This window comes from Salvia splendens, unplaced genomic scaffold, assembly GCF_004379255.2.
Source record: "Salvia splendens isolate huo1 unplaced genomic scaffold, SspV2 ctg500, whole genome shotgun sequence".
NCBI classification, from domain to species: Eukaryota; Viridiplantae; Streptophyta; class Magnoliopsida; order Lamiales; family Lamiaceae; genus Salvia; species Salvia splendens.
Genome location: NW_024599157.1, coordinates 21,093 through 33,086, shown reverse-complemented (window position 1 = coordinate 33,086; position 11,994 = coordinate 21,093). Strand labels below are relative to the sequence as shown.

Below are 11,994 nucleotides of genomic sequence, written 5' to 3'. Positions count from 1 at the left end.
TGATAAATTGGAGTAACGTGTTTTATTAGTACAATAAAATATTGATACATTCCCCCAGTGAAAAAACTTGATACATACGTACTAGGTACTAGGTACTAGGGTAATAGAGGAGTGATCAATTGCTAACTCATCATTTAATTGCTAACTACAACTAATTTAAGACCATAGGATTTTAGAAAACTTGTGGTCTACAATTTGCCAAGTGTAATTTTCGTTTTTTTATTAATTAAATCGAAAAAATAAAAAAAATATCAAATTAGGGTTTTGGATGAAAATGTCAATATAGTGTTTCGAAAATATCAACACAATGCTTTGAGAATGTTAACACATTGCTTATATTGACATGTTTTATATATCATGTTGACATTTGTTGATGTACGAAAAAATTGAAATTTTTTGAAATTTTTTTCAAATTTTGACATCGTAACATATGCAAGTGAGATCTCGTTAGAATCCTTATGAAATTATCTTTATTTGATATATGTTGTGCAAAAAAATAATTTAAATCGAGAAAGTTATATGTGTTTTAAAGTTATGAGATGTTTTTCAAAAGTTAGTTACAACTGATTTGTTGTAAATTGACTATTGACGTTTTTTGTTGATCGTATTGACATTTGAGGAGTGATCTAGGCCCTTAATTTGAATATCTAATTGTTATTATTTAATTGTAGTTAGCAATTAAATATTGAGTTAGCAATATAGCACTACTCTTCTACGCCGTAGTATAACACAAATGTGAGTACATAATACGCAAGGAATAAGACAGAAGAAAAACATTAATTAACACAAATGTGAGTACATTAATACGCAAATTAATTGTATTTATTCTTAAGCTACAATAGTCATACATAAAGACAGCAAAAGCCGTAAGCCGCAGGTTAAACAATTCAAACCTTGTAAGATTTTTAAGTTTAGAAAAATTAATTAATTAATTTAATAAAAAAAAGATACTGCTGCAGTACTAATCAAAAAGAGGGACCTCTTTCACAGTGACGCCAGCAATCAAATCGATCTTGCTATGATTAAACACTCAATCATTCATCCATTTTCCCCTATAAATTCATTCCATTTCCCACCATTCCCAGCTCTCCAGCTTCATCCCCATTTCCTTACTTCAGATTCTTACAATGGCAGAAGAGTTCGACGAATCCGAGGTTGTGTTTAACTTTTGCGACGAAGTCGGCGGCGGCGGCGATTTCCAGTTGAATTCGAAGGAATTCAAGAGGAAGAAGATGAAGAGTGTTAAGAAGCAGAACTCGACGGCGGTTCCGGTGAGTATCCCGGAGAACGTGTCGTGGTTGCGGTACGATTTGGAAGACTGCGGCGGCGGCGACGGAGAGATGGTGCCGCCGCACGTAATATTGGGGCGGCGCGTGGCCGGGAAGATGATGGCCTTCTCCGTTTTTACGGGCAACGGGAGGACTCTCAAGGGACGGGATTTGAGCCAAGTCCGTAACTCCATTCTCCGCCTCACCGGCTTTCTCGAAACGTGACGATTGAGAATTGAAATTATTAATTTAAATTTTAAGTTTTTTTTAATGGTTTTTGGGATCCATTCTTGTCAGAAATCGATTATAGTGATTGTCGGAATTTCCAAGAATTGTGTCCGTTTGTTGTAAGAAAAATGGAAGAAGGAAAAATATTGAAATCGAAATACAATTGCTTCATTAATTCGCTCAAAAAAGAGAATCAGAGAAAGGGGAAAAAGAGTTTTTTAATGGAGTCATTTTAATTAGTACTCCATGATATAAAAAAAAATTGATTTATTAATATTGGATGCATGTTACATAAGTTGGAAAGATCCAAATTCCTGGGTGTTAGATTAGGTTTCTGTTAGGGTAAGAAGAGGGTGGGTGGGGCATTACGCCACTTCTGATTCAATAGATCTCATTTTTTTCTGTGAAAGTTTGTCCATTTCTGCCTCCCAGGCCACAGCTATGGTACTACTAAAAATAGTTTTATTTTAGGAGTAAATTATAAAGCTAGTTGTGGATTCTATGAATTCAACTCCTCCTAATATTATTGAGACAAATTTGCTTTAGTATGGGCTGTATATTATAAATTCGATTTGTTGAAACAATATTGTTGTGATGATATGTGCTATTGCACAAGGATTTGACAATAGTATATGAATATAAACACTTTAAACTGGGTAGGAGTTTTACGACATTAGTTATAATATTGGCTACTAAATAGTAGTAGTATTTCTTACTTTTAAAAAATCTGGTTTTTTAAGTTACTAATGAAATTAAAATTGAAATAATACAAGCGTCCGGTTATGATTGGGCAATGGTGATATGTGCTCTTACGTGCCATTTTGAGAGCATGATGATCAACAAAGATCCTTGAGTACATACCCGGGTATCTAGTGCTGACTACTGAATACGTCATTATAGTCATTAAGCATATAATTCTTGTGTTTAATGCCTGCAACGACGTACTTCGGCAGTCAGCACTAAAGCATATTCGGTATGTACTCAATATATAATCTTTGGTGTGCATGCTCTTAGAAGGTTAATGAGACAAATTAGGAGGTACGGAGCAAGATGGAATTTGCCAAACTGACGTGGCTAATCACACAACACTACGCGTTGCGAGATTAGGAGGCAAAAGCAAACAAATCAAATTAATTTAATTAAGTGAAGAATATTTTGCTTACTTATCTGAATAAGTGATTGGTCTTACACAATAACAGGTGGCAGGTTAAAATTCCTTTGGAATCTTTCATAAAATAGATTGCCTCATTTCAACTATAGAGTATATAAGTAAGTCAGTATTTGTTTAATATGCTCTAAATCTCCAAGTCTGATTGTTAATGACAAACTCAAGCATTAGTCATCTAAAACAATTAATAAAATACTCCCTCCGTCCCGCGCTACTCGCACTTATTTCCTTTTTGGGCGTCCCAAGTTACTTGCACTCTTTCCATTTCTAGTAAAAAATTTCACCTACAGCCGTCATTTTTGACTTTCCTACACACTCATTCCTTAATCTCCGAGCCGAAAAGGAAATGAGCGAGTAGCTCGGGACGGAGGGAGTACTGTTTTGTAAACCGCATTACCACGGCATCTCATGATTCTCATCAACTACGTTAATTTTGTCATTTAGTAGCAAACTTAACAAATTAAACTTAGTCATCTTGTTCTGAACTAGATAAACTATTTTAGTCTAAACTTTCGAGAGATTTACTAAGGCCACGTAAAAACCATAAATTAATATGCTACGTGGACAATTTTGAGGCACTAGATTGTTGAAGCTATTAATTTGACATAATTATTTATTCATGGAGGAATTGATTTGTGGTTATTATACTCCTATATGTTTATTCAATAGACCTACCTGTACACTCTAAAATATTACCTGTGACAGAGAAGGCCCTGCCGAGGTGGGGCCTTGTTTACTACTCCACCGTTCCAGTTCCAGGGAAGATGACCCTTTCTTTGAGAGCACGAAAATTTATGTAACTTTATTTTGTGTGAAGTGAAGAGAGTAAAGTAAGAGAAATTGAATAAAGCAGAGATAAAAGTGTTTTCATTTTTAGATAATGGGTTATCTTGATTGGGACAAATCAAAAGGAAAAGTGGGTTAACTTCGGTGTGACAGAAGGGAGTACATGAACTTCCAAATCAAGAAAAAAAAGGAATTAATTAATTTTAAATTATAGAAAGAGGGTCAAGCTTTTTATATTTAAACTTTGGTTAATAAGTATGTTGATGACTCAATCTTCTAATTGATAGTATATAGATCTTCTCTTGCTGGTGGTTGGGGAGAAAATATAAATAGTCATACTAGTTATAATTAAAAATTGAAGTCTTAGTGTAAATTTTTTACTGCTACCGAAATATAAAATAAAAAGTATTTTGGTTATAATAAGAGAAAATCATAATGTCGTCTAATTTTTGTTGGAAATTATTGGGCTAACACATGACAAACTTAACTTGTATAGTTTGGAGAGTACTTCAAAAATAATTTTTTAAGTTCAAATTATAACGTCCTTCCAACCTCATGTTGTCACGCGGCACGTATAATACAAAATAACAACGCTATAATACAACAAATATTAGTAGACGTCGTCGATGGATAATACGTGGATTGCATTGTATATTTTTTTTTATTTTGCATTAAAGACATAGACCGTCTAATGCAAAATAAACTATCTATAATACAAATTGTACACTGATTTATCCAGATTGCATTATAGACAGTAGATTTTGCATTAAAGACAATTTGTTTGCACTATAGAGTATATTGTTATTATTTTGCATCATATGTGTCATGTGGCAGCACAAAGTTGGAGTGATCAATTAATATGTAGGTATCAAATTGTGATTTTCAAATTATTAAGAGACTAAGTTGAAAGTATAGTTATAGACTTATAGTAGTATGTATTTCTTATTTGAAGCTTAATATGGATTTTTTTTATTTGGGCCCCAATAAAGGGATGGAGCCATGATGTTTAAACTTATCTCCTATTTTTTCATGTAAAGAAGATTAATAATGTTCCATTTATTCATGTGATTACTCGAAGTTTTGACATATTAAATATTGGAGAAGCGTCTAATCAACTAAGTTGTACTTTCATCATCGGAATTCAAAGTTTTGACATATTAAATATTGGAGAAACGTCTAATCAACTAAGTTGTACTTTCACCCAAATTCAAACCCTTTGTTTATTGAGAAAGCTTTCATTGTTTGGATGTATATGAAAGGACATGTTAGGCCTTTTTCAATGATCAATATGGAACAAAAGACAATCATTTTGAAGTCCTATATATGCATCCACAAATGGCGACATGATTTGTGAAAGCAATGTAAAACTTACGATAATTTGAGTATTGTAATTTGATTGCCAGATTATTAGATTTGTAACTAATGCTTACAATTGGATCACATAATTAGTAATCAATACAATTTACTTTCCGTTAGGATAGCGACTTATGACTCTTTATATCATAAATTATTTACTTTAACAAAAGAGTGGTGCTAAATGTCACCACATTATCATCACCCACACACGATTAGATTATTAAATTAAGTATTAATTATAAATAAAAAGAAGCATGGAGCCAAAATCTACAAAGATAAAAAAAGTCAGATTGATAGAGTACAATTGACATATAAAACTAAATTAGTTACTCCATATTGATCATTTTTATGGTCATAATTGCCTCAATATGGTCAATCAGCTCATCCAAGATCTGTTTTTTTTTCCAGAAAAAATGACCGCATAAGAATTTGCATAAGCTTTTCAATAGGACTAGGAAAAGGTAATTTCCTTTTTTCTGAAAAAAAATAAAGTTACAATATCTGGATGATGATGAGGGCACGCCTAACTAAGGTTACCACTATGCTTGAGGTAGGAATTCATAGATATTGAACAAAATATCATGGACTTCTGGATTTCTTGACATTTGTATGAATGGAAGCAAGAAGCAGCAGCAATGAACATGCATCTCAGACTAGCCCTGAAACAAATCAGAAAAAGATAATAAAAGGTCAATTAAAATTCAATGATCAATGACAGACATGAATGAGAAAGATTAAAGTTCTCAATAACCTTTTATGTTGATGCATTTGGACCAAAACTTAAAACTTTAAGCTTTATGGTATCTTGATGCTTCTGGGGGTGCATAAACAAGTTTCTGGGGTTGAGCTTCATTGTATAGATCTCCTAGTTCAAACAAGAGGTGGCATAGTTTAGGCTCTTTATCTTTGTGGAAAAAAGGGACACATTATTGGTATGCTTTTCACCTTCTCTTGAAGTTGTTCTTTATATCTTTTAGAGGGGCACGAAGACCACTAGCACGAGATCCAGATGCACTGTATCTAAATGATGATATCACTGCTACAAACCTTTCCATTGATTTTTCTGCTATATTAGAATAACGCCCCAAATGACTAATATCGGAGCCAAACTTTCCCTCTTGAGGTGTCTCTTCATCCTCTGGATCAGAAGAGTAACCTGAAAGGGTAATGTTGTCTTAACAACAATGTCATGGCACTCAAGCTTGAAAGAAGTATATGCAACTTAGGCTATGAACTCTAGTGCTACTGGGAATAAGCTTTGCATACTATCAGAAACTAATAGAAGCCAAGAGAGAAACTGAAGCACATTGTACAACTCAACGATTCAATCCTTTCTGAAGCAGACACGTTCATGTTGAACTTCTATTTGACAAAATAGTGCGTAACATGATGTAATTATCTATCCCAACTAGGAATTATCTGAAACAAAATTGAAGAATATCCATTTTTCTCAGCACATTAACAGGAGATGTACCTGATCTCCAGTTGTTATCATTTGCATCCTGCAGCATATGGGATATAAATTATATAGCCAATAGTACTTGAGAATCAGATATAGAATGCAACATATAATAATGATCGGGACTAAGAAGAAGCACGTACACTTGGACTATCAGTTTGAGCTAACTTTCTTTTCTTTGCCGTGCATTCTAATGAATCATCAGTTGACAGCCCCTGGTGACTGTTATTGTGAGACTCATCAGCAATGCCACTGATTGTCTTGTCTTTGGACAGGTGATTCTCATTTACAGAAGTTTCTTTGAAAAAAGAACTCCTCACTCTGTGTTTTGGGTACTCGACTATTTTTTTTGACTCACCATCATTGTCTACGTCAGACAATTTTGAACTGCGAGTCTGGAAGGAATACTTCTCGAAAAGATTGCTTGTCTGACCATTAGCATTTTGCTTGATGCTGGGCCGAAAATAAGGACTACATAAAGTGATTCTCTTCTCCTCCGTTTTGCATGTTTTCTCAGATGCAAATGTGTCCAATTTGTTATCACCACTGTTGTACACATCACTCTCATTTTCCTTCCCTGTCTCCCCATTAGGTTTTTTCATAAAATATGAGCTTCTCACTATAACATTTTTATTTCCTGGTGTCGCCTTTCTGTTTTCTTGATTAGAGTCAAGATCCTTGTGCAAGGAGATACAAGGCTTACATACTGAATTTTGCAGTGATGTAAGTGGTAGCATTTCTTTATCTCCCATGACTCCTCTTTGCTAAATGGCCCTATACATGTACAAACAAATCAGTAGGCACTGATTTGCAGAAATAGCTTCGTATCTGTAGAAATGTAATTCTCACCGGGATTATGTTCCCCTAAAACCTTCAAATCATCAGTTTCAGAGCCATGCTTTCCTAAAACAGAAATACCAAAAATAATTAGCAAATGACAGATTGTGATAGAAATAAAATGTCTGATCTTTAAATTGGTAGCTGGCCCTCTGATAAGCAGGCATATTATATTCAATTAGAACTGACCTCATGTAAACCTAGGCTAGGACTGGAAGTTTTATTGTTTTCATTTGGTACAATTCGAGGGGCCCTGAATTTCCTCTTTGCCTCAAGAGAAGCGAAGCCTTATAAAGTCAAGGGAAAGCCAACTTTTCTTAATCCTCTAAAGAGGTGTGAGATAAACAAGAAATAAATTGTGTTCCTTGCATGCTATAACCCTCTCATATTACACTTGTTGTGAGAACACGAAATCACTGCAAAAACTATCAAACCAAATGTGATATAGGTTCAAGGTAACTGTAGACCATGGAATTTGACGAGATTTAAGCGTAAGAAACATGTGCATCCTATTGCCTTACATGAGTCACATGACAAGGGTTAGGGACTCAGGAGCTTATATAAAGCAAAAGTTGAACCTGCACTTAACGTTAACAAGAAGGAAAATAGGATATTCTTAAAGAGTTCAACCTAGGCTCCATGGCTTTAGTGTAAGGGTGCATGCAACAAAGCTAACCAGCTGCGTGAAAATGAGAGAATGACAAACTAAAAAAATTGCCTTGATTGGATACAGAAGTAGTTTGTGAGAATATTTTTCTGCACAGGCAAATCAATCTTCTCCTTTCACCGTCAGGCTTGAAAAACTTGAGCTGGTAAGTTGCTTGAAGTGTCTTTTCAGCAGCACCAGATTCTATCTACTTATCACAAGAAGATAATTATAGAGGAGCTCATGGTGTGCACAATACTTCTAAATCAATGAAAAAGTATGAGACGTACTTGGATGGGATCTTTAGTGATAGGATCTATGTCTCCTTCTGCAATGCCTTTAGCCACATGCTGGGGCAATGACGTGATTCTAGTTAAGGTATCCTTCTAGTAAAGCACGGAGGGATATGTGCTTGTGTAGATCAATTTACTAATTATGCAATCTATAGCAAAAGGATATGGGCCTAAAAAGTCTAAATCTTCATCAGCAATGCCAACTGGCTCAGACAGATGTACAATATCGTCACTGATAGGATCATAAACGCGTTGATGCTTGAAAGTCAAAATTGCTTTCTTGAATGATTCCTCATAAAGTGGAGTTACATCAATGCTGTTGTACTTCAAGTGCTTGATGACCTGCATCATGGTATTTAGTAACCAAACTTTAATGTGAATCAACTGACAGAAAGCATCAAAATGTCCATAATAAGAGAGTGATTTTACATTCTCGTGATTTTTAAACTTCTTCATCAGAGCGTGAGCTTTTTTCAGGCCCATTCCTGGGAGAGATGGCAGATAGTCACACCCACTTAAAATGCACATCTCCAACAGCATCATTTGGGTGAATCCCTCTAAATTTAGTTCTTTGTTGTGTTGTAGCATGGCACTCTTAAAATCAACACCTTGCCCGAATTTATCCATTTTGTAGATGATCTGTGTTATACAGTACAGGTTCATGAGAATATAACAAAAATAGATACACGAAAATATAAGTACAATGCCTATGGAATAATCAGAACAAAGCATGAGCAAGTAAAACTCACTCTTGGGCAACCAAATGCAATTAAATCTGAATCTTCCGTTATAACAGCTTCAACATGTTTGCTGACTGCCAAAAATGTCATTTGTGCATCTGCCTCATAAGGTGCAACAACATAAGCAATATTTTCCTGCTTTAAGACCTGTTAACAATAAGAACAAGCAGATAGGCTGTCAAAGGAACGGAAGGAAAAAGAGTGTTAAGTTCTAGCTCCATAAAGTGTTTAAAATAACCCCAAAATATACTTGGAAAATGTTTCGCAATTTCAGAACATTAAAAGCTATTCCACCTGAATAAGGTCATAAGCAATTGAAGGTGATATATCAACAGCCTTCTGGTAGCAGTCAAATGCAGCCTTTAGATTTCCGTTTGACTCATGTTCCATAGCACGGGAAAGGTTTTCTCTTCTAGACCTGCAAATAACAAATGCGAGAAAGATAGAAATTACACACAATGAATCAACAAATAGAGGTCAAGGGTACACGGTAAAGAAATCAGGGAGTATGGAAGCTAAAATAACATGACTGCAAGGGCCATGTGACACAAAACTGGAACTTCAGAAACTCTATTACTAATAAGCAGCCGAACATATTAAGCCTATCAAACGGAGAAAATTGATGGACAGAATTCGATACCTTGCTCGCTTAATCTCTTGCTCATTCTTCATTGGTAGAGGACCCCCATCAAATACAAGAATGGGTTTGACACCATAATGACGTAGCATATTCACCCTATGCATACAGTAGTTAATGTGCCTGAAAAACCAAGATAGAAGCCCACTATGTCATCTTATCTTTCAACTTAGCATTAGAATTAGCAAATACAAATAATCTTCTTCTTCAATCTACATAAGAAATTTCGTTCAAATGATCATACAACCAGACAATTTTGAAAACACACTTTCTATAAACAGGTAAGAAAGATCTATGTCTCGTGTGGATATTTGCAAAACACTTATCTCAAGCCCAGTCTACTAAAACCCTTCGACAAGAATGCCATATAAATTAACTTAACCATGATTTTAGCTATGGGAAATTTATCAGTGGCAATTTTAAAGAGATTCACCAAAAAGTGTTCTTAACATCTCTAATAAAGCAACTTACTTCTTCAGATCTATGAAGAACAAAAAAGATACTCATAACCCAAAATTAATTGCTTAAAATTAAAGGAATCAAAGTGATATAAACATGGGGGTCTGCATACTAAAACCCATTTTCTCCCTTCCAGAAATACAAAAACCCGGATATTCTCAGATTCAAGACAAAGACCCAAAATACGCGCATTGACGAAGATGAAAAATTAATCGAGGGGCAACAATGTGGAAGTACTTGGATGTGGGTTGGCCTTTGCAGAGCTCAGTGCTGCAAGAAAGAGCGCCTTTGTGCAGCCAAGAATACGTATCGACGGCAACGAAACAACCCTCCAGATCCTTAATGTGAATCGGGTTCATGATTGATTTCAGAAGCGGCAGCAACCCTTGAATACCCATCGCCAAACTTGATCGATAATTCAAGAAATGTCAGCAAGATGTGTTCTCGACAATTACAGACCGATGCGAAATCCCATTGCCCTTTCTTGCGCTAAACAGAGACTTTATCCAGGAAATCCATTTTGGAGGGAGGGAATGGGCGGGAAAATGTTGAATAACACAGTACCAGTGGGAATTGGGATTGCTGATGAAAATTCATAAATTTTGGGGGCAATTTTCGGAATTACTAATACATAAGTATTACTAATGGACTAGGCTTTTGCTGTAAATGATATTGGGCTTCTTGTATCCCTCTCCAAGAGGCCCAGTAATGAATTTGTGAGTGACAATCATTAATCGATACTCTTCCTTACCCTAAAGACATAATGCCATATTAGTAGAAAATAAGAAAGAAAAAAAAAACATAGTTAAAATAATGTTAATGGATAACAAGACTTGTATTATTAATAGTAGGCATATATATTCGGCCAATTTTGGTTCTAACTGGCCAGTTGATTGGATAACCGGTTACAATTTTTATGAATCTAAGAATTGAAATCGGATCGGATTGGTTCGGTAGAACCAATTGGTTCCTATAGCAACTGAAGAACCGATTTTTCATCTAATTCTAATTCAATTAAATTTCATCTAACTCTAATTCAAATTTATTTAAGTAAAAATTTAAATAATTCAATATTGGAAAAAGTTAATAATCTAGCATCTACAAATATAACATTTTAAAAATTTAATACCTAATCATTCAAATAATCATACAACACATACAAACCAAGTCTTATATATTTTGATAAGATCAGCACACCCTAATATCGAAATATTGTTCGGGAACCAGTCAGAAGATCTGTGGTCTAATATTGAAGATCATCATGTGGAGAAGTAGCGAGTCATCTGCAATTCTTTGGAGAAACAAGAAGGTAATTAATTCTTTCTATAGAAAGCATGTTTTAGGTTTCAATTAATCAAAAGCATGATTTAATTCAAGTTATATGCATGATACATGTGATAATTGCGAGAATAGTTCTAAATAACCTGCCAAATAGATCTAGAACTCAGTTTTTCTGTTGCAAAACCCATTAATATTTATACTAAAATGAGTTTGAGTTTAATCTAAATGGTTGGATATGCGTAACTAAAATAATGTTAATAGATAATATTTTATATTCATATTTATTACTTTCATACTAATAATTTTTCCATTGTGAAAAAAAAATCAAACTAATATATAAAAATACATATTGGGTGTATTCTTATTTGTAACAGTAGATAAATAGAAAGAATCCCCAAAATCATTAAAAATATACTTCATCTTTCTCATAATATATCATTAGAGATTTTTGGAATGATATGTGTTTTGATGTATAATTGGCTAAATAAAAGATAGATAGAAAGAAAAGGTGATTGTTAGTGGAGAATGAGCCCACTTTAATAGAGAAAAAAGTTACTAAAAATAGAAATAAACTATTTTTATAGAATGGATAAAAAAGAGAAAAAGTCTCAATTTTTATGGAATGAATGAAGTATTTATTCTTATGCTATCAAAAAAGTGACTAGTTGACCAATATGATTGACATAATGATTAACATCGTGTGTCTTAAACATAAGGTTAGACGTTCAATCCTTAGAGCATCCACAATGGCGTCTAGCGCACCGCCTAGCCGAGCGCCGGCGCTAGGCGAACCATTGCAGGAGCCGAAAACCGCCGAGCGGTTTTTCGGAAATGAA

The 11,994-nt window shown here is 34.5% G+C and overlaps 2 protein-coding genes across 2 annotated transcripts; one reads left to right on the top strand and one right to left on the bottom strand.

Moving 5' to 3' along the window:
- The first annotated feature begins 1,127 nt into the window (after nucleotides 1–1,127).
- On the top strand, nucleotides 1,128–1,493 carry LOC121790403. The gene has a single exon (XM_042188633.1). The coding sequence runs from the start codon at nucleotides 1,128–1,130 to the stop codon at nucleotides 1,491–1,493; it is 366 nt and encodes a 121-aa protein (XP_042044567.1).
- Nucleotides 1,494–5,254: 3,761 nt separating this feature from the next.
- On the bottom strand, nucleotides 5,255–10,418 carry LOC121790400 (exonuclease 1-like). The gene is given in 15 exon segments (XM_042188631.1): nucleotides 5,255–5,465; nucleotides 5,558–5,671; nucleotides 5,752–5,962; nucleotides 6,281–6,308; nucleotides 6,409–7,029; nucleotides 7,292–7,389; nucleotides 7,834–7,887; nucleotides 7,890–7,956; nucleotides 8,039–8,111; nucleotides 8,208–8,383; nucleotides 8,471–8,680; nucleotides 8,791–8,928; nucleotides 9,076–9,199; nucleotides 9,422–9,541; nucleotides 10,115–10,418. Coding segments are annotated over 14 exon segments (2,097 nt in total). The 5' UTR covers nucleotides 10,276–10,418; the 3' UTR covers nucleotides 5,255–5,465; nucleotides 5,558–5,655.
- Between the last annotated feature and the right edge of the window lie 1,576 nt (nucleotides 10,419–11,994).

Coding starts and splice junctions, on each gene's coding strand:
- LOC121790403 (XM_042188633.1), top strand. CDS start 1,128: ATGGCAGAAGAGTTCGACGAATCCGAGGTTGTGTTTAACTTTTGCGAC.